This window comes from Acipenser ruthenus, unplaced genomic scaffold (assembly GCF_902713425.1).
Source record: "Acipenser ruthenus unplaced genomic scaffold, fAciRut3.2 maternal haplotype, whole genome shotgun sequence".
NCBI lineage: Eukaryota > Metazoa > Chordata > Actinopteri > Acipenseriformes > Acipenseridae > Acipenser > Acipenser ruthenus.
Genome location: NW_026708112.1, coordinates 63,909 through 87,088, shown reverse-complemented (window position 1 = coordinate 87,088; position 23,180 = coordinate 63,909). Strand labels below are relative to the sequence as shown.

Genomic DNA, 23,180 nt, shown 5'->3' with positions numbered 1-23,180 from the left:
TACACCATCCCAGTGAGCTACCATTGCCCCTCAGTGTAATACAGAGCCATTGCAGTGCCGCTGTCTGTCTGTCTGCCATTGAAGATCATTGAGGGTATAGTGAGCACACTGTGGTCCCATTCTACCAGCCTCACCCCATTGTAGCTGCCCTATACTTGTGCTACCATTGCCCCCTCAGTGTAATACAGAGCCATTGCAGTGCCGCTGTCTGTCTGTCTGCCATTGAAGATCATTGAGGGTATAGTTAGCACACTGTGGTCCCATTCTACCAGCCTCACCTCATTGTAGCTGCCCTATACTTGTGCTAGCGTTGCTGTGGAGCTTGTGTGTCGTTCACGAGTGTGGAGATCAGAGCCGAGAAAGACTGAAATAAAAATAATAACCCTGTGACTCTCCTGGCTTTGTCTCGCTGATGACTTCATGTTTTTGCTTTAGCTCCCGTGCCCCCCCCCCCCTTCTGCTCCATCTCCATGGAAACGGTGTGGTGTGGCGCCAGTCTTGAGATACACGCAGTAAGACAAGAGGTGACTCCTTCAAAATGTGAAAAAACCCCCCAAAAAACAAAGAGGGTTAACAATTATCTACAGTGGCTCTGTATTACACTGAGGGGCAATGGTAGCACAAGTATAGGGCAGCTACAAGTACAAGTCTTCAGTCGCTTCAGCTCTCGACAGTGTCATTAATTAGCTGTCTGTTCACTGCCTTCAATATTCAGTGCCCTCCATGTGTAGCGTGTGCAGCAGTGCAGCGCTAACGAGAAACTAATTAACGAAGACTTCCACCTCACTGCAGACACTTAGAGCTGAGCCCGCCGCTTATAAAATCCCTCCTCTCTTCATGAAAAAAGAGGACTCTACGTTTAGTTTGCTGGTAGTCTTTTATTCTGTCGACTTTGCTTTTTGGGAACGTACACAAACTGGACTGTCAAGCCAGGGCGCTGTCTGATACAGAAGCGAGTTCCAAGCCAACACAGTCTAATAGAAAAAAAAGGGAGGGGCCGGTGATGCTGTTAATAAAGCTAATAAGAGGTGAGAGAATGGATTTTAAAGATGGTCAGCGCTCCCTTAAAGGGAGGGACCAGCGATACTGTTAATAAAGCTAATAAGAGGGGAGAGAATGGATTTTAAAGATGGTCAGCGCTCCTTTAAAGGGAGGGACCGGCGATACTGTTAATAAAGCTAATAAGAGGTGAGAGAATGGATTTTAAAGATGGTCAGCGCTCCTTTAAAGGGAGGGACCAGCGATACTGTTAATAAAGCTAATAAGAGGTGAGAGAATGGATTTTAAAGATGGTCAGCGCTCCTTTAAAGGGAGGGACCAGCGATGCTGTTAATAAAGCTAATAAGAGGTGAGAGAATGGATTTTAAAGATGGTCAGCGCTCCTTTAAAGGGAGGGGCCAGCGATACTGTTAATAAAGCTAATAAGAGGTGAGAGAATGGATTTTAAAGATGGTCAGCGCTCCTTTAAAAGGTTTGCCATTGAATTTACACTGAAGACGCTGAGAAAGACTTCTAGTGCAAACGTTTGCCATTGAATTTACACTGAAGACGCTGAGAGAGACTTCTAGTGGAAACGTTTGCCATTGAATTTACACTGAAGATGCTGAGAGAGACTTTTATTCACCCAATTTTAAATAATCACAAATTTCCATTTAAAAATCTTTATTAATAAAAACAACACAGTTGTTCAGGTAAACTCAGAGTTGGCACAAGATAGCAAAAAAAAAATTAAATACAATATATTCTTGGTCGTAACTGATAAACTAATCCGAGAATCTGATTGGCTGAGAGAGAGGTTCAGTCCTTTTGTTTCTCATTGGCTGCCCGAGCATTTAAGAGCTTCTGATTGGTCAAGATAAGCCAACGCCGTTTGGGCCGATAGACTTTTATTAAAAGAGCATTTTGTTTTTTCCTGCGCTTGACGATAGTTAACGTGACCGCGGTCAAGTTGAAAGGTCAAAGGGCGTACTGCTGGGGGCACCAGCGGGTGTCTGGGTAGAGCAGGCAGTGGAGAGTCTTAAACCTGTCAGGAGAAAAATACAGAACTGAGAGATTAAAGAAATCCGAGACAATAACATTTTTTTTTTTTTTAAAGTCATGTTTGTTTTATCTTATTATGATGTCAGCAATCATTCTTAATGTACAGCGATTACTCAAACACTGTGATCTGTATTATTAAGTTACTGAGAGGATCCGATTTTAGGGATATCGGGGGGTGTCTGTCTGTCTGTCTGTCTGTCTGTCTGTCTGTACCTCCATCCGTCTATCTGTCACACTGACAGTTGTTTGAGATGTATGGAGAAATGTGTACAGACAGACAGACAGAGATTGAGAGACCCCCTCTACCCCGGAATCTGAGATTCAGAGACCCCCTCCACCCCAGAATCTGAGATTCAGAGACCCCCTCCACCTCAGAATCTGAGATTCAGAGACCCTATCTACCCCAGAATCTGGATTCAGATACCCCCTCTACTCCAGAATCTGAGATTCAGAGACCCCCTCCACCCCAGAATCTGAGATTCAGAGACCCCCTCCACCCAGAATCTGAGATTCAGAGACCCCCTCTACCCCAGAATCTGAGATTCAGGAACCTGAGATTCAGATACCCCCTCCACCCCAGAATCTGAGATTCAGAGACCCCCTCCACCCCAGAATCTGAGATTCAGAGACCCCCTCCACCTCAGAATCTGAGATTCAGAGACCCTATCTACCCCAGAATCTGGATTCAGATACCCCCTCTACTCCAGAATCTGAGATTCAGAGACCCCCTCCACCCCAGAATCTGAGATTCAGAGACCCCCTCCACCCAGAATCTGAGATTCAGAGACCCCCTCTACCCCAGAATCTGAGATTCAGAGACCCCCTCTACCCCAGAACCTGAGATTCAGATACCCCCTCTACCCCAGAATCTGAGATTCAGAGACCCCCTCCACCCCAGAATGTGAGATTCAGAGACCCCCTCTACCCCAGAACCTGATATTCAGATACCCCCTCTACCCCAGAATGTGAGATTCAGATACCCCCTCTACCCCAGAATGTGAGATTCAGAGACCCCCTCCACCCCAGAATGTGAGATTCAGAGACCCCCTCCATCCCAGAATCTGAGATTCAGAGACCCCTCTAACCAGAATCTGAGATTCAGAGACCCCCTCTACCCAGAATCTGAGATTCTCAATAACTTGAGCTGAATAATGTTAAGTTTCCTGACGATGGGAGAAGCGCTTCAAACAGAGAGATGGAGAAACGTGTGACGTGTGACCTGCGCCTGCACTGCCTCGCCTCCGCCAGCAGGGGGCGGTGCTGAGTTTACCTGGACGGGTCGTTCTGTTTTGTGAAGACTCCTTTGAGTTCTATGCTGTTGAGTTTGTTCTCGAACGTGCCGTAACTCAGCGTGACCTACAGACAGCAGGAAACAACGACGGAAAAAATGAAAAGTCACGTCAGTCAATCCCGCGGGGCTGCGCTGGCATTCCACGGGGACTCTCGTCTCCGCTGCTCCCCTCACCTGTCTCCTCAGGTTCTGGGGCGCGATGAGCTGCAGGTTCTCCAGGTGGGAGTGGAAGAGCTGGCTGCGCAGCAGGGGGACCCCGAGACGACGCTCCACGATGTACCCCACTGTGCAGTCATCGGGCAAGCGAATGAGATCCGAGGTGAGGCTGAACCGACCCCCACTGAACACCAGAGACACAGAGACACTGCCGTCAACTCAATACAGGGACACTGAGACACAGAGACACTGCCGTCCACTCAATACAGGGACACTGAGACACTGCCGTCCACTCAATACAGAGACACAGAGACACAGAGACACTGCCGTCAACTCAATACAGGGACACAGAGACACTGCCGTCAACTCAATACAGAGACACAGAGACACTGCCGTCAACTCAATACAGAGACACAGAGACACTGCCATCAACTCAATACAGAGACACAGAGACACTGCCGTCAACTCAATACAGAGACACTGAGACACAGAGACACTGCCGTCAACTCAATACAGAGACACTGCCATCAACTCAATACAGAGACACAGAGACACAGAGACACTGCCGTCAACTCAATACAGAGACACAGAGACAATGCCGTCAACTCAATACAGAGACAGAGACACAGAGACACTGCCGTCAACTCAATACAGGGACACAGAGACACAGAGACACTGCCGTCAACTCAATACAGGGACACAGAGACACAAAGACACTGCCGTCAACTCAATACAGGGACACAGAGACACAGAGACACTGCCGTCAATTCAATACAGAGACACAGAGACACAGAGACACTGCCGTCAACTCAATACAGGGACACAGAGACACTGCCGTCAACTCAATACAGGGACACAGAGACACTGCCGTCAACTCAATACAGAGACACAGAAACACTGCCGTCAACTCAATACAGAGACACAGAGACACAGCCGTCAACTCAATACAGAGACACAGAGAGACTGCCGTCAACTCAATACAGAGACACAGAGACACTGCCGTCAAATCAATACAGAGACACTGCCGTCAACTCAATACAGACACAGAGACACTGCCGTCAACTCAATACAGAGACACAGAGAGAGGGTGGTTGTGAGTGAGAGAGGGAGGGGTGGGAGAGAGGAGAGGGGAGAGAGAGGGAGGGGTTGGAGAGAGAGAGAGGGGGAGAGGAGAGGGGAGAGAGAGGGAGGGGTTGGAGAGAGAGGGGGAGAGGAGAGGGGAGAGAGAGGGAGGGGTGGGAGAGAGGAGAGGGGAGAGAGAGGGAGGGGTGGGAGAGAGGAGAGGGGAGAGAGAGGGAGGGGTTGGAGAGAGAGGGGAGAGAGAGGGAGGGGAGAGAGAGGGAGGGGTGGGAGAGAGGGAGGGGAGAGAGGAGAGGGGAAAGAGAGGGAGGGGTTGGAGAGAGGAGAGGGGAGAGGAAGGGGTGGGAGAGAGGAGAGGGGAGAGAGGAGAGGGGAAAGAGAGGAAGGGGTGGGAGAGAGGAGTTGAGAGAGGAAGGGGTGGGAGAGAGGAGAGGGGAGAGAGGAAGGGGTGGGAGAGAGGAGAGGGGAGAGAGAGGGAGGGGTGGGAGAGAGGAGAGGGGAGAGAGAGGGAGGGGCTAGAGAGAGAGAGGGGGAGAGAAGAGGGGAGAGAGAGGGAGGGGCTGGAGAGAGAGAGGGGGAGAGGAGAGGGGAGAGAGAGGGTGGGGTGGGAGAGAGGAGAGAGGAGAGAGAGGGAGGGGAGAGAGAGGGAGGGGTGGGAGAGAGGAGAGGGGGGAGAGAGGGAGGGGAGAGAGAGGGAGGGGTGGGAGAGAGAGAGGGGGAGAGAGGGAGGGGTAGGAGAGAGAGAGAAGAAGGGAGAGAGAGGGAGGGGTGGGAGAGAGGAGAGAGAGGGAGGGGTTGGAGAGAGGAGAGGGGAGAGAGGAGAGGGGAGAGAGAGGGAGGGGCTGGAGAGAGAGAGAGGGGGAGAGGAGAGGGGAGAGAGAGGGAGGGGTGGGAGAGAGGAGAGGGGAGAGAGGAGAGGGGAGAGAGAGGGAGGGGTGGGAGAGAGGAGAGGGGAGAGAGAGGGAGGGGCTGGAGAGAGAGAGAGGGGGAGAGGAGAGGGGAGAGAGAGGGAGGGGTGGGAGAGAGGAGAGGGGAGAGAGAGGGAGGGGTGGGAGAGAGGAGAGAGGAGAGAGAGGGAGGGGAGAGAGAGGAAGGGGTGGGAGAGAGTAGAGAGGAGAGAGAGGGAGGGGTGGGAGAGAGGAGAGGAAAGGGGAGAGAGAGGAGAGGGGGAGAGAAGGGAGAGAGAGGGAGGGGTGGGAGAGAGGAGAGGGGGGAGAGAGGGAGGGGTTGGAGAGAGGGGAGGGGGGAGAGAGGGAGGGGTGGGAGAGAGGAGAGGGTGGAGAGAGGGAGGGGTTGGAGAGAGGAGAGGGGAGAGAGAGGGAGAGATGGGAGAGAGGAGAGGGGAGAGAGAGGGAGGGGTGGGAGAGAGGAGAGGGGAGAGAGAGGGAGGGGTGGGAGAGAGGAGAGGGGAGAGAGAGGGAGGGGAGAGAGAGGGAGGGGTGGGAGAGAGGAGAGAGGAGAGAGAGGGAGGGGTGGGAGAGAGGAGAGGAGAGGGGAGAGAGAGGAGAGGGGGAGAGAAGGGAGAGAGAGGGAGGGGTGGGAGAGAGGAGAGGGGGGAGAGAGGGAGGGGTTGGAGAGAGGGGAGGGGGGAGAGAGGGAGGGGTGGGAGAGAGGAGAGGGTGGAGAGAGGGAGGGGTTGGAGAGAGGAGAGGGGAGAGAGAGGGAGGGGTTGGAGAGGAGAGGGGAGAGAGAGGGAGAGGTGGGAGAGAGGAGAGGGGAGAGAGGAGAGGGGAGAGAGAGGGAGGGGTGGGAGAGAGGAGAGGGGAGAGAGAGGGAGAGGTGGGAGAGAGGAGAGGGGAGAGAGAGGGAGGGGCTAGAGAGAGAGAGGGGGAGAGAAGAGGGGAGAGAGGGAGGGGTGGGAGAGAGGAGAGGGGGGAGAGAGGGAGGGGTGGGAGAGAGGGAGAAGAGAAGGGAGAGAGAGGGAGGGGTGGGAGAGAGGGAGAAGAGAAGGGAGGGTGGGAGAGAGGAGAGAAGAGAAGAGAGGAGAGGGGAGAGAGAGGGAGAGGTGGGAGAGAGGAGAGGGGGAGAGAGGGAGGGGTTGGAGAGAGGAGAGGGGAAAGAGAGGGAGGGGTTGGAGAGAGGAGAGGGGAGAGAGGGAGAGAGATTTGAATGTGATGTCACTTCACTCTGATACCTTGCCCATGGTTCCATCTTCTCTGCCAGCCTGCGACTCAAACAGAATCCGGCGCCCCCGGTGGCAAACCAGAAGAACACCGAGCGCTGGAACAGAGAGGAGGGGAGAGAGAGAGGAGAGAGAGGGAAGGTCAGGGGAGAGAGAGGGAGAGGGGGAGAGGGGGAAAGAGAGAGAGAGAGGGAGTGAGGGGGAGAGAGAGTTTAGAATGCCTGCACAATAAAAAGGACCAAGCTTCAGAAATCATTTTCATTTTCTTGTCTGCAGTCATCGTGAGCGGTTCTGAGTTCCTGATCATTTTTAAAACCTGCCTTTGAGAAGCTCGTCCGCAGAACCCTCACCGCTGGGCTCCGCCCTCTCCCCGATTCCACTGTAATGGTGTGACTGTGAATATGGGCGGGGCTAGTGGAAAAGGCTGTCACGTGATTGGAATGGAATCAGGAAGGCGGTTCAGAACCCGCAGGTTTGGGTTCACCAGCTCAAAGGAGCTTAAAAATCAGGTTTAGAGAAACATGGACACTGCACCGTGAACCAGCAGGGGAGGAAGGAAACATGGACACTGCACCGAAAACCAGCAGGGGAGGAAGGAAACATGGACACTGCACCGAAAACCAGCAGGGGAGGAAGGAAACATGGACACTGCACCGAAAACCAGCAGGGGAGGAAGGAAACATGGACACTGCACCGAAAACCAGCAGGGGAGGAAGGAAACATGGACACTGCACCGAAAACCAGCAGGGGAGGAAGGAAACATGGACACTGCACCGAAAACCAGCAGGGGAGGAAGGAAACATGGACACTGCACCGAAAACCAGCAGGGGAGGAAGGAAACATGGACACTGCACCGAAAACCAGCAGGGAAGGAAGGAAACATGGACACTGCACTGAAAACCAGCAGGGAAGGAAGGAAACATGGACACTGCACCGAAAACCAGCAGGGGAGGAAGGAAACATGGACACTGCACCGTGAACCAGCAGGGAAGGAAGGAAACATGGACACTGCACCGTGAACCAGCAGGAGAGGAAGGAAACATGGACACTGCACCGTGAACCAGCAGGGGAGGAAGGAAACATGGACACTGCACCGAAAACCAGCAGGGGAGGAAGGAAACATGGACACTGCACCGAAAACCAGCAGGGGAGGAAGGAAACATGGACACTGCACCGAAAACCAGCAGGGGAGGAAGGAAACATGGACACTGCACCGAAAACCAGCAGGGGAGGAAGGAAACATGGACACTGCACCGTGAACCAGCAGGGGAGGAAGGAAACATGGACACTGCACCGAAAACCAGCAGGGGAGGAAGGAAACATGGACACTGCACCGAAAACCAGCAGGGGAGGAAGGAAACATGGACACTGCACCGTGAACCAGCAGGGGAGGAAGGAAACATGGACACTGCACCGTGAACCAGCAGGGGAGGAAGGAAACATGGACACTGCACCGAAAACCAGCAGGGAAGGAAGGAAACATGGACACTGCACTGAAAACCAGCAGGGAAGGAAGGAAACATGGACACTGCACCGAAAACCAGCAGGGGAGGAAGGAAACATGGACACTGCACCGTGAACCAGCAGGGAAGGAAGGAAACATGGACACTGCACCGTGAACCAGCAGGAGAGGAAGGAAACATGGACACTGCACCAAAAACCAGCAGGGGAGGAAGGAAACATGGACACTGCACCGTGAACCAGCAGGGGAGGAAGGAAACATGGACACTGCACCGTGAACCAGCAGGGGAGGAAGGAAACATGGACACTGCACCGTGAACCAGCAGGAGAGGAAGGAAACATGGACACTGCACCAAAAACCAGCAGGGGAGGAAGGAAACATGGACACTGCACCGAAAACCAGCAGGGGAGGAAGGAAACATGGACACTGCACCGTGAACCAGCAGGGGAGGAAGGAAACATGGACACTGCACCGTGAACCAGCAGGGGAGGAAGGAAACATCCCTCAGATGTTTTTTTTTTTTTAGACTGTTGCTGGTCTCTTGAATTGGGTTTAAATTATTTTGTCTAAAAAAAAACTAAACATTTCTAAAAAATAAACAATTCATATTATCAGCCAAGTGCTTGGTGATATGATCGAGCTGCTGTGGAACCTGAAGCTGCGGAAACGACACTCAGCCACCAGAGGGCACCAAACCGCCTTTAGAAACGCAAGCGGGCTGTAATGATGGTTTTGTTTGCAACCAATACAGTTTGTTCGATATTCACTGTTGGGGTTGGGGTGTGGGTTGGGGTTGGGGTTGTGTGTTGGGGTTGGTGTTGGGGTTGGGGTTGGTGTTGGGGTTGGGGTTGGTGTGTGGGTTGGGGTTGGGGTGTGGGTTGGGGTTGGGGTTGTGGGTTGGGGTTGGTGTTGGGGTTGGGGTTGGTGTGTGGGTTGGGGTTGGGGTGTGGGTTGGGGTTGGTGTGTGGGTTGGGGTTGGGGTGTGGGTTGGGGTTGGTGTGTGGGTTGGGGTTGGGGTGTGGGTTGGGGTTGGGGTGTGGGTTGGGGTTGGGGTTGGTGTGTGGGTTGGTGTGTGGGTTGGGGTTGGGGTTGGGGTTGGGGTTGGTCTGTGGGTTGGGGTTGGTCTGTGGGTTGGGGTTGGGGTTGGGGTTGGGGTGGGTGTGTGGGTTGGGGTTGGGGTTGGGGTTGGTGTGTGGGTTGGGGTTGGTGTGTGGGTTGGGGTTGGGGTTGGGGTTGGTGTGTGGGTTGGGGTTGGGGTGTGGGTTGGGGTTGGGGTTGGTGTGTGGGTTGGTGTGTGGGTTGGGGTTAGTGTGTGGGTTGGGGTTGGGGTTGGGGTTGGGGTTGGTCTGTGGGTTGGGGTTGGTCTGTGGGTTGGGGTTGGGGTTGGGGTTGGGGTGGGTGTGTGGGTTGGGGTTGGGGTTGGGGTTGGTGTGTGGGTTGGGGTTGGGGTGTGGGTTGGGGTTGGGGTTGGTGTGTGGGTTGGTGTGTGGGTTGGGGTTAGTGTGTGGGTTGGGGTTGGGGTTGGGGTTGGGGTTGGGGTTGGGGTTGGTCTGTGGGTTGGGGTTGGTCTGTGGGTTGGGGTTGGGGTTGGGGTTGGGGTGGGTGTGTGGGTTGGGGTTGGGGTTGGGGTTGGTGTGTGGGTTGGGGTTGGTCTGTGGGTTGGGGTGTGGGTTGGAGTTGGCGTTGGTGTGTGGGTTGGTGTGTGGGTTGGGGATGGGATGAGGGGTTGGGGTTGGGGTGTGGGTTGGGGGTTGGGGTGGGGGTGGGGTTGGGGTGAGGGGTTAGCATTGCTCACTGTCTGGTTGTTGGGCAGCGGCTCGGCTGCCTCGATGGGTCGGTTCAGGCTGGGTTTGCCCACGTAGACGTCTCCATCCAGGGGGAAGGCAGCGAGGAGAGAGAGGAGGGAGTGAGGGAGCACATAGTTATCATCATCCACGTGACAGAACCACCTGAGAGAGAGAGAGAGGAGGGAGAGAAGGGAGGAGAGAGAGGAGAGGAGAGGATAGAGAGAGAGAGGAGAGGGGAGGAGAGAGGAGAGAGAGGAGAGGAGAGAAAGAGGGGGGAGAGAGAGAGAGGAGAGAAGATAGAGGAGGGAGAGATGGATTTGAATGCAACATCACAAAAGTTTGTTTTTTCATATGCTTTATCAGACCTCTCTGTTCTTTACAATGCTTCCCTATGCTTTATCAGACCTCTCTGTTCTTTACAATGCTTCCCTATGCTTTACCAGACCTCTCTGTGCTTTACAATGCTTCCCTATGCTTTACCAGACCTCTCTGTGCTTTACAATGCTTCCCTATGCTTTACCAGACCTCTCTGTGCTTTACAATGCTTCCCTATGCTTTACCAGACCTCTCTGTGCTTCACAATGCTTCCCTATGCTTTACCAGACCTCTCTGTGCTTCACAATGCTTCCCTATGCTTTACCAGACCTCTCTGTGCTTTACAATGCTTCCCTATGCTTTACCAGACCTCTCTGTGCTTTACAATGCTTCCCTATGCTTTACCAGACCTCTCTGTGCTTCACAATGCTTCCCTATGCTTTACCAGACCTCTCTGTGCTTCACAATGCTTCCCTATGCTTTACCAGACCTCTCTGTGCTTCACAATGCTTCCCTATGCTTTACCAGACCTCTCTGTGCTTCACAATGCTTCCCTATGCTTTACCAGACCTCTCTGTGCTTCACAATGCTTCCCTATGCTTTACCAGACCTCTCTGTGCTTCACAATGCTTCCCTATGCTTTACCAGACCTCTCTGTGCTTTACAATGCTTCCCTATGCTTTACCAGACCTCGCTGTGCTTTACAATGCTTCCCTATGCTTTACCAGACCTCTCTGTGCTTTACAATGCTTCCCTATGCTTTACCAGACCTCTCTGTGCTTCACAATGCTTCCCTATGCTTTACCAGACCTCTCTGTGCTTCACAATGCTTCCCTATGCTTTACCAGACCTCTCTGTGCTTCACAATGCTTCCCTATGCTTTACCAGACCTCTCTGTGCTTCACAATGCTTCCCTATGCTTTACCAGACCTCTCTGTGCTTTACAATGCTTCCCTATGCTTTACCAGACCTCTCTGTGCTTCACAATGCTTCCCTATGCTTTACCAGACCTCTCTGTACTTTACAATGCTTCCCTATGCTTTACCAGACCTCTCAGTGCTTTACAATGCTTCCCTATGCTTTACCAGACCTCTCTGTGCTTCATAATGCTTCCCTGTTGAGAGTCACTCACTTTTTCTCGGACGCGATGAACGCCTCGTACTCCGAAGCCATTTTGCAGGACAGGGCTTGGTGGCTGTGCTCAGAGGAGCAGTTTGTGACGATGAGATGAAAACCTGAACACAACACAGAGATCAACGCAGCAGGGTGAGGCGTGTGAGCATCACACCGAGAGGGTGTTTCGTTCTCTTGCACTCTTTGTATGACAGAGCCCCCCTCCTCCCTCCTCTCTCTCCCCTCTCCCCGTACCTCAGTTTTACATCAGTCTCAAAATCACAAAGTACCAATCTGTAATTTTTTTTTTAGTAACATTGGAACTACAGCTCCCAGCATCCTTTGCTGTTGCCTCTGGTGGAGAGGCATGCTGGGAGCTGGTAGTGTTCTCTAGTTTATGTTCAGATTTTATTTATCCTGATCTTGTCAGCGTCACCTCTTTACCTGCCTGCGCAAAGAACTACAGCTCCCATCATCCCTCGCTGTTACCACGATTGCGGAGGCATGCTGGGAGCTGTAGTTCTCACTCCGATTCTTTCAAGCCTGTGGTTTTTTTAAAAGGACCCACCTCTGGAGGTCAATTCTTCATCCTCCTCATCAGTAAAGATGTAGGTCTGCAAAGAAGAGGAGATTATATTATTAACTGTCTTTAATGAGCTGAAGCATTTGACACCATAGCCTCCCCTCAGTGTAATACAGAACCATTGCAGTGCCGCTGTCTGTCTGTCTGCCATTGAAGATCATTGAGGGTATAGTTAGCACACTGTGGTCCCATTCTACCAGCCTCACCCCATTGTAGCTGCCCTATACTTGTGCTACCATTGCCCCTCAGTGTAATACAGAGCCATTGCAGTGCCGCTGTCTGTCTGTCTGCCATTGAAGATCATTGAGGGTATAGTTAGCACACTGTGGTCCCATTCTACCAGCCTCACCCCATTGTAGCTGCCCTATACTTGTGCTACCATTGCCCCTCAGTGTAATACAGAGCCATTGCAGTGCCGCGGTCTGTCTGTCTGCCATTGAAGATCATGGAGGGTATAGTTAGCACACTGTGGTCCCATTCTACCAGCCTCACCCCATTGTAACACCCCTATACTGGGGTGTGCTGATGAAGTGACCGGGTTGTGTGTGTGTGTGTGTGTGTGTGTGTGTGTGTGACTGAGTCACAGGGAACATGTTTTTTTAGACAGAAGGGGTGTGGGTTGCACTGGCTGGCTGTGTTGTTTTGTACTGGGGCAACATCCTGTGTTAGAAATGCTGCTTCTGCATTGTGGTGAGCAGAGTGAAACTCTGTGGTGCAACTTCCTCTGTGCAGACACGCTACACACTTCATAGGAGTGGGGGTGGGTTATATATATATTTATTTATTAATTCGATTTATATCCACACTATAACATGTCTCGAGCTGGTTTTGGTAGCGCAGTCACTTTGTGTTTTCTCTATTATTTACACCACTGACCAACTTAAAACAATTATTCATTTTTAACAATCCCCAGAGAAAGAGATCCATTTGGTTAAAAAAAAACACACAGACACGCACACACACACGCACACACGAGACACACACACACACTGAAACACACACACACACACAGACAGGGACACACACACACACTCACACACACTGTCAGAGACACTCACACACACACACACTGACACTCACACACACACACTAACAGAGACACACACTCAAACACAGACAGAGACACTGACACACACTCACAGACACACACTCAAACACAGACAGAGACACACACACACATACACACTGACACACACACAGAGACACACACTCACAGACAGAGACACTCAGAGACACACTGACACACACACACACACTAACAGACACACACACTCACAGACAGAGACACTCACACACACACACTGACACACACACACTAACAGAGACACACACTGACACACACACACTAACAGACACACACACTCACAGACAGAGACACTCACACACACACTAACAGAGACACACATTCACAGACAGAGACACTCACACACACACACTGACACACACACACTAACAGAGACACACACTCACAGAGACACACACACTGACACACACACACTAACAGAGACACTCACACACACACACTGACACACACTGACACACACACACTAACAGAGACACACACTCACAGACAGAGACACTCACACACACACACTGACACACACTGACACACACACACTAACAGAGACACACACTCACAGACAGAGACACACACACTGACACACACACACTAACAGACACACACACTCACAGACAGAGACACTCACACACACACTAACAGAGACACACTGACACACACACACTAACAGAGACACACACTCACAGACAGAGACACTCACACACACACTAACAGAGACACACTGACACACACACACTAACAGAGACACACACTCACAGACAGAGACACTCACGCACACACACTGACACACACACACTAACAGAGACACACACTCACAGACAGAGACACACACACTGACACACACACACTAACAGACACACACACTCACAGACAGAGACACTCACACACACACTAACAGAGACACACTGACACACACACACTAACAGAGACACACACTCACAGACAGAGACACTCACGCACACACACTGACACACACACACTAACAGAGACACACACTCACAGACAGAGACACACACACTGACACACACACACTAACAGACACACACACTCACAGACAGAGACACTCACACACACACTAACAGAGACACACTGACACACACACACTAACAGAGACACACTGACACACACACACAGACAGAGACACACACTCACAGACAGAGACACACACACTGACACACACTGGCAAACACGCCAAATCTTTTGAAAATGGGTATGGAGTTGTTTAATTTTAATAACCATATAACAGCGCTAATAAACACATTGATAAACAATATCACATTTGCCAACTTCTCCAGACTAACCAACCGAGCTGGTGACGTACAAGAATAACATACGCGAGAGACAACACATTATTATTATTATTATTATTATTATTATTATTATTATTATTATTATTATTATTATTATTATTATTTATCGTGTATGTTATTTGGCCTTTTATACTTCAAACAAATACGTTACAAAGTTACGAAAAGTGGGCGAACTGCATTTGAAAGTGTATCCATTAATATCTTCATATTTTGCAACATTTACAAGTGGCAGGCTAGCGGCTTTCAGCATTTTAATATAACACCAAGCTAGCTCCAAATTAGTCAGTTAAATATAACTAAACCTTCGTCCCGATAAGCTTTCAGCTCTATCAGGTCAACCACAGCCTTGCAGTGCAGCATGTTATTAATATCGCCATACTGTTGATGACTTCCCCGCACCAACGAGCACCAAGTGATGTCACTTCCGCCTCAGCGATGCAGCGTGCCGATGGAGTTTAACCGCATCCGCTACTCCGCTGTATATTATAAAGACATTTCAGAGGGCTGGATCGCATCAATATCAGGGTCTAGCGCTGTATATTATAAAGACATTTCAGAGGGCTGGATCGCATCAATATCAGGGTCTAGCCCTGTATATTATAAAGACATTTCAGAGGGCTGGATCGCATCGATATCAGGGTCTAGCGCTATATATTATAAAGACATTTCAGAGGGCTGGATTGCATCAATATCAGGGTCTAGCGCTGTATATTATAAAGACATTTCAGAGGGCTGGATCGCATCAATATCAGGGTCTAGCGCTGTATACTATAAAGACATTTCAGAGGGCTGGATCGCATCAATATCAGGGTCTAGCGCTGTATATTATAAAGACATTTCAGAGGGCTGGATCGCATCAATATCAGGGTCTAGTGCTGTATATTATAAAGACATTTCAGAGGGCTGGATCGCATCAATATCAGGGTCTAGCACTGTATATTATAAAGACATTTCAGAGGGCTGGATCGCATCAATATCAGGGTCTAGCGCTGTATATTATAAAGACATTTCAGAGGGCTGGATCGCATCAATATCAGGGTCTAGCGCTGTATATTATAAAGACATTTCAGAGGGCTGGATCGCATCAATATCAGGGTCTAGCCCTGTATATTATAAAGACATTTCAGAGGGCTGGATCGCATCGATATCAGGGTCTAGCCCTGTATATTATAAAGACATTTCAGAGGGCTGGATCGCATCAATATCAGGGTCTAGCGCTGTATATTATAAAGACATTTCAGAGGGCTGGATCGCATCAATATCAGGGTCTAGTGCTGTATATTATAAAGACATTTCAGAGGGCTGGATCGCATCAATATCAGGGTCTAGCGCTGTATATTATAAAGACATTTCAGAGGGCTGGATCGCATCAATATCAGGGTCTAGCGCTGTATATTATAAAGACATTTCAGAGGGCTGGATCGCATCAATATCAGGGTCTAGCGCTGTATATTATAAAGACATTTCAGAGGGCTGGATCGCATCAATATCAGGGTCTAGCGCTGTATATTATAAAGACATTTCAGAGGGCTGGATCGCATCAATATCAGGGTCTAGCGCTGTATATTATAAAGACATTTCAGAGGGCTGGATCGCATCAATATCAGGGTCTAGCGCTGTATATTATAAAGACATTTCAGAGGGCTGGATCGCATCAATGTCAGGGTCTAGCGCTGTATATTATAAAGACATTTCAGAGGGCTGGATCGCATCAATGTCAGGGTCTAGCGCTGTATATTATAAAGACATTTCAGAGGGCTGGATCGCATCAATGTCAGGGTCTAGCGCTGTATATTATAAAGACATTTCAGAGGGCTGGATCGCATCAATGTCAGGGTCTAGCGCTGTATATTATAAAGACATTTCAGAGGGCTGGATCGCATCAATATCAGGGTCCAGCGCTGTATATTATAAAGACATTTCAGAGGGCTGGATCGCATCAATATCAGGGTCTAGTGCTGTATATTATAAAGACATTTCAGAGGGCTGGATCGCATCAATATCAGGGTCTAGTGCTATATATTATAAAGACATTTCAGAGGGCTGGATCGCATCAATATCAGGGTCTAGCGCTGTATATTATAAAGACATTTCAGAGGGCCGGATCGCATCAATATCAGGGTCTAGCGCTGTATATTATAAAGACATTTCAGAGGGCTGGATCGCATCAATATCAGGGTCTAGCGCTGTATATTATAAAGACATTTCAGAGGGCTGGATCGCATCAATATCAGGGTCTAGCGCTGTATATTATAAAGACATTTCAGAGGGCTGGATCGCATCAATATCAGGGTCTAGTGCTGTATATTATAAAGACATTTCAGAGGGCTGGATCGCATCAATATCAGGGTCTAGCGCTGTATATTATAAAGACATTTCAGAGGGCTGGATCGCATCAATATCAGGGTCTAGCGCTGTATATTATAAAGACATTTCAGAGGGCTGGATCGCATCAATATCAGGGTCTAGCGCTGTATATTATAAAGACATTTCAGAGGGCTGGATCGCATCAATATCAGGGTCTAGCGCTGTATATTATAAAGACATTTCAGAGGGCTGGATCGCATCAATATCAGGGTCTAGCGCTGTATATTATAAAGACATTTCAGAGGGCTGGATCGCATCAATATCAGGGTCTAGCGCTGTATATTATAAAGACATTTCAGAGGGCTGGATCGCATCAATATCAGGGTCTGGCGCTGTATATTATAAAGACATTTCAGAGGGCTGGATCGCATCAATATCAGGGTCTAGCGCTGTATATTATAAAGACATTTCAGAGGGCTGGATCGCATCGATATCAGGGTCTAGCGCTGTATACTATAAAGACATTTCAGAGGGCTGGATCGCATCGATATCAGGGTCTAGCGCTGTATATTATAAAGACATTTCAGAGGGCTGGATCGCATCGATATCAGGGTCTAGCGCTGTATATTATAAAGACATTTCAGAGGGCTGGATCGCATCAACATCAGGGTCTAGCGCTGTATATTATAAAGACATTTCAGAGGGCTGGATCGCATCGATATCAGGGTCTAGCGCCGTATATTATAAAGACATTTCAGAGGGCTGCATCGCATCAATATCAGGGTCTAGCGCTGTATATTATAAAGACATTTCAGAGGGCTGGATCGCATCAATATCAGGGTCTAGCGCTGTACATTATAAAGACATTTCAGAGGGCTGGATCGCATCAATATCAGAGTCTAGCGCTGTATATTATAAAGACATTTCAGAGGGCTGGATTGCATCAATATCAGGGTCTAGCGCTGTATATTATAAAGACATTTCAGAGGGCTGGATTGCATCAATATCAGGGTCTAGCGCTGTATATTATAAAGACATTTCAGAGGGCTGGATCGCATCAATATCAGGGTCTAGCGCTGTATATTATAAAGACATTTCAGATGGCTGTATTACATCATAACCCATACCTCTCTGTGCTTTACAATGCTTCCCTATGCTTTACCAGACCTCTCTGTGCTTTACAATGCTTCCCTATGCTTTACCAGACCTCTCTGTGCTTTACAATGCTTCCCAGTGCTTTACCATACCTCTCTGTGCTTCACAATTTTTCCCTATGCTTTACCAGACCTCTCTGTGCTTTACAATGCTTCCCTATGCTTTACCAGACCTCTCTGTGCTTTACAATGCTTCCCTATGCTTTACCAGACCTCTCTGTGCTTCACAATGCTTCCCTATGCTTTACCAGACCTCTCTGTGCTTTACAATGCTTCCCTATGCCTTAGCTTTCGCTGTGCTGTATCACACTGTGCTTTTACTGTAGGGTAAACAGGGCGACATTAGCACTGTAGTGAGACTGTGATGTGTTTAGGAAATATTTTTATAACTAGAATTGCCAGACTGCGACTCAAGACGAAACTGGGTTCAGAGGAAGCGAGTTCTCTTTTGGTTTTCTTGCAGAGCAGAAGTGTGTCTGCGAGATCACAGATGAAGCGCGGATAGAACAGGAAGCTGGCAACCAGGCTTCGCTTTCATACCGAGAGACGAGAGAAGCAGCGCCATGGCAACGCAGCAAAAACAACAGCAAGACGACCTGCCAGAGTCTTAGAGAACGAACGCTGAAACCGCGTCGCTTTACTATCAACTTAATAATGTTTTCAGTTCAATTCTATGGTGCTTTATTGACACGACTTACAATAGCAGGTGTTGCCAAAGCAGTTATACAATACATACATGTGTATGTACAGTGCATCATAAAGACTGCTGATGTGACGCTGGAGAGAGAACTCGCTGCGATCCTGCCTCGCTGCCTCCTCCTTCATCTTGTATTCTAGCAGTGCTATGATTTGCATTTGCTGTTAACCGCACTGTGTTTCAATATGAAGGCTGCATTGTAACCCTGTCTCTGACAGCTGTGTGAGTCGCCTGGGATGAAAGCAAGCGTCTGACAAATAAATATGTGTGTCTGTGTCTGTCTGTTTATCTGTGTGTGTGTGTGTGTGTGTCAGTGTGTGTGTCAGTGTGTGTGTGTCAGTGTGTGTGTGTGTGTGTGTGTGTGTCAGTGTGTGTGTCTCTGTGTGTGTGTGTCAGTGTGTGTGTCTCTGTGTGTGTGTGTCAGTGTGTGTGTGGGTCAGTGTGTGTGCATGTCACAGTGTGTGTGTGAGTCTCAGTGTATGTGTCAGAGTGTGTGTCTGTGTCTCAGTGTGTGTGTCAGTCTGTGTCCGTGTGTCAGTGTGTGTGTCAGTGTGTGTTTGTGTCTGTGTGTCTGTGTGTGTGTGTCAGTGTGTCTGTGTGTGTGTCAGTGTGTATGTGTGTGAGTGTGTCAGTGTGTGTGTGTTTCAGTGTGTGCGTGTGTGTGTCAGTGTGTCTGTATGTGTGTGTGTCAGAGTGTGTGTGTCAGTGTGTGTGTGTGTGTGTGTGTGTGTGTGTGTGTGTCAGTGTGTGTGGGTCAGTGTGTGTGTGTGTGTCAGTGTGTATGTGTGTCAGTGTGCCTCAGTGTGTGTGTCAGTGTGTGTGTGTCAGAGTGTGTGTGTGTGTGTGCCTCAGTGTATGTGCGTCAGTGTGTGTGTGTGTGTGCCTCAGTGTGTGTGCGTCAGTGTGTGTGTGTGTGTCAGTGTCAGTGTGTGTATCTGGGTGTGTGTGCCTCAGTGTGTGTGTGTGTGTGTGTGTTGTAGATTATTATTAAAACAGTGAGTTTTCAGTTTCTCAGTGACTTCATGAACTATTTCTAATGCTTGACTGATGAGTTTCCTGTTGGATCCTGTGATCCTTGTATAGAGAGCTGTGTGCCGTTCTTATATATATTAAAATCAATTTTTATCACTAGAAGCATTATCGCTGGTCCCTCCCTTTAAAGGGGCGCTGACCATCTTTAAAATCCATTCTCTCACCTCTTATTAGCTTTATTAACAGTATCGCTGGTCCCTCCCTTTAGAGGAGCGCTGACCATCTTTAAAATCCATTCTCTCACCTCTTATTAGCTTTATTAACAGTATCGCTGGTCCCTCCCTTTAAAGGAGCGCTGACCATCTTTAAAATCCATTCTCTCACCTCTTATTAGCTTTATTAACAGTATCGCTGGTCCCTCCCTTTAAAGGAGCGCTGACCATCTTTAAAATCCATTGTCTCACCTCTTATTAGCTTTATTAACAGTATCGCTGGTCCCTCCCTTTAAAGGAGCGCTGACCATCTTTAAAATCCATTCTCTCACCTCTTATTAGCTTTATTAACAGTATCGCTGGTCCCTCCCTTTAAAGGAGCGCTGACCATCTTTAAAATCCATTCTCTCACCTCTTATTAGCTTTATTAACAGTATCGCTGGCCCCTCCCTTTAAAGGAGCGCTGACCATCTTTAAAATCCATTCTCTCACCTCTTATTAGCTTTATTAACAGTATCGCTGGTCCCTCCCTTTAAAGGAGCACTGACCATCTTTAAAATCCATTCTCTCCCCTCTTATTAGCTTTATTAACAGTATCGCTGGTCCCTCCCTTTAGAGGAGCGCTGAGCATCTTTAAAATCCATTCTCTCACCTCTTATTAGCTTTATTAACAGTATCGCTGGTCCCTCCCTTTAAAGGAGCGCTGACCATCTTTAAAATCCATTCTCTCACCTCTTATTAGCTTTTATTAACAGTATCGCTGGTCCCTCCCTTTAAAGGACCGCTGACCATCTTTAAAATCCATTCTCTCACCTCTTATTAGCTTTATTAACAGTATCGCTGGTCCCTCTCTTTAAAGGAGCACTGACCATCTTTAAAATCCATTCTCTCACCTCTTATTAGCTTTATTAACAGTATCGCTGGTCCCTCCCTTTAGAGGAGCGCTGACCATCTTTAAAATCCATTCTCTCACCTCTTATTAGCTTTATTAACAGTATCGCGGGTCCCTCCCTTTAAAGGGGCGCTGACCATCTTTAAACCCCATTGTCGCTCTCGTGGTTCGCCTCACAAAAACGCGCACCACCCCTCAATGGATTTTTTTTTTTTATCATAATAACACCCGTATGTAACGGATTGATTCGGTACTTACGTGATCACGTGTCCTTGAAACCCACGTATCCAACAGCAACGACAGCCGCGCTCTGTGAAACTTTCGCGTCGTTTTCACGGCGATGAAAATGTCTTTCAGCTGAAGCGACGGGACGGGGTCTCTTATAATTACCGGCTTCGCTCCCACAGCAGTGAAGAACCGGCTCGTTTTGCCGGTGACGTCCCGCTCCACGTCGCCCGGGTTACGGTTTAAAGTTCTGATGGAGGGCAGCCGGAGTTCGGCGCCGTCCAGCGGCGGCTGTGCCACGGAGCTCCCCGGCTTGGGACGCTCTGAACTCGGCTGGGGATCCAATCTGGACCCGCTCGGCGCTCCGGGGCGCCCCGCGTTCATAGTCACCCCCTTAATTTCCAGTCGAGTCCGGCGTTGTAAATCCACAAAAAGGAGGAGGAAACAGGCGAGGGTAGCTCCGGAGAGAGCGAGTAAAACCTTCCCCAGTAACATCCTGTACAAAATAACGCTTCTTTCACACAAAAATATAAATATATATATTAAATATATATATTATATGATTATATTATATGAAATATTATATATTATTAGCCTACCCTTTACCGTTATACCCCAACGACATTTAAATCTATATTAATATATTTATTATATGATTATATTATATGAAATATTATATATTATTAGCCTACCCTTTACCGTTATACATCATTTTCGTTATAGATATCAATTCACATCTATATTTTTTTCAGTTCTTTAAGATAAATCACCGAGAATTGAGTCAGACTTTCACAATCTTTACCTGAGCAGGCCTCTGTGATTATTTCCCCCACATTTCTTTATAATATCAGCAAACAGTTCAACAGCCTGTTAAATCCTTGAATAAAAATTATTTTTATATATTCCTTATTATTAGGATAGGGTATCATTTTAATTCACGTTATTTTGTTGAGAATACTTGTTTTAAAAGTGTGTCCCTCAGTTGTATATTGTTGAAAATATTATTATTATTATTTTTAATAATAATAAACTATAATTATAAATTTTATTAATCATGTAGGACTAATTATTATTTTTTACTTCAAGTGCAATTCACGTGCCACAGTGTGCGCGACAGAGCAGCGCGCATTGTGTGTGTGTGTGTTTAGTTTAATAAAGTTTTTTTTAGTTACAAGTATGAATAACTATCGATTAAAGTGGAATCGATCAAATTACTGCCGCATCTTAGATATTCCAAGAATAATAATAATAATAATAATAATAATAATAATAATAATAATAATAATAATAATAATAATAATAATAATAATAATAATCATTTAAAAAAGTTATTTTATACAAAACGACACGCTAAAGGTCTGATCAGAAAATATATTATAACAAGTTTAATTAAAAAAATATATATATGTATAATAATGTCCGTACAAATACAGAAAATAATACGATAATTTAAAACGCCTTCTTCAGATTCATCATTTTAAAGCCTCGTTCAGCAGTTGGGTTAGATGTACAGGCATCTTCGGTAAAGAAATACGGCGTTGCTCTTTAGCGGAAATCAATATAATATATTAAAACGACCAGTAATGACGCGTGAACTGGTTTCTCGGTGCGTGTCCGCTGCGCACTAAGCCACTTGGCACATTATTTTGACTTCTGCGTTTTTAGTTTCGAAAGAGTTCATCTGAAACCACGCCCACGCCTCGCCTAATATGGCAAGAGGGTCGTGACGTAGCAAGTTTTTAGGAAGCCGGCGGACCAATAGCAACACGAAAAGCTACAGGTGCAAAAATGAGCGAGAAGCAGTTAGTTAACCAAAAAAATAATTTCATTTTTTCTCATTTAAATACGAAAAGAGTGTTTTTTTAAAAAATAAAGGTATAATCCCACAGGAGTGACGTCAAAAACGACAATTCCTCTAGAGGAAAATATACTTGAACTTTGACCCATTCGACTCTTCAAGACCGTTGCTTTCAATTCAAAACACAAAATGTCTCGTTTTCGATCGCTGGACGACACCCACAGAGCAGAAATGTTCATTAATGAGCAACACGATGAGAATACGTTAAAATGATGTCAAGCTGGTGCATTCGTATATCTCAAGAGAAACCGGAGAGGAACGAGAAATTAAAACAAGGTAAAGGAGATCGTCCAAATCAAGCTGAAGCTCTAACGGATAACGACACAGAACGTCTGTACAGCGCCGAAACACGACGTTTAAAAAAACTAATAAAACACCCAACTGTACCGCTGAACCTCGTCTTCTTTAATATCAGCATCGCAGGGGGATCCGTGGATTAGAAAAAATAACAGACGGGCCTCTTCAGTGAGTCGCAGGAAAACAATTCCATCTGTGTTTATAAACTTCACCTTCGGTCCCCTTTCCT

The 23,180-nt window shown here is 47.9% G+C and overlaps 1 protein-coding gene across 1 annotated transcript; it reads right to left on the bottom strand.

The window, feature by feature from the left end:
- Positions 1-1,645: 1,645 nt before the first annotated feature.
- On the bottom strand, positions 1,646-22,490 carry LOC131729636 (beta-1,3-N-acetylglucosaminyltransferase manic fringe-like). Its single transcript, XM_059019847.1, has 8 exons — positions 20,830-22,490; positions 11,935-11,980; positions 11,386-11,488; positions 9,947-10,100; positions 6,702-6,787; positions 3,506-3,671; positions 3,311-3,396; positions 1,646-2,023 (listed from the first exon to the last, which is right to left on the bottom strand). Exons 1-8 carry the CDS (start codon positions 21,289-21,291, stop codon positions 1,957-1,959), a joined length of 1,170 nt encoding a protein of 389 aa, XP_058875830.1. The 5' UTR covers positions 21,292-22,490; the 3' UTR covers positions 1,646-1,956.
- Between the last annotated feature and the right edge of the window lie 690 nt (positions 22,491-23,180).

Excerpts from the sequence above, each read along its gene's own strand:
- LOC131729636 (XM_059019847.1), bottom strand. The coding sequence starts at position 21,291 with ATGTTACTGGGGAAGGTTTTACTCGCTCTCTCCGGAGCTACCCTCGCC. Across the intron at positions 3,672-6,701 it reads AAGATGGAACCATGGGCAAG|TGGGGGTCGGTTCAGCCTCA; the intron begins GTATCAGAGTGA and ends TCTGGTGTTCAG. Across the intron at positions 2,024-3,310 it reads AAACAGAACGACCCGTCCAG|GTTTAAGACTCTCCACTGCC; the intron begins GTAAACTCAGCA and ends TTCTCCTGACAG.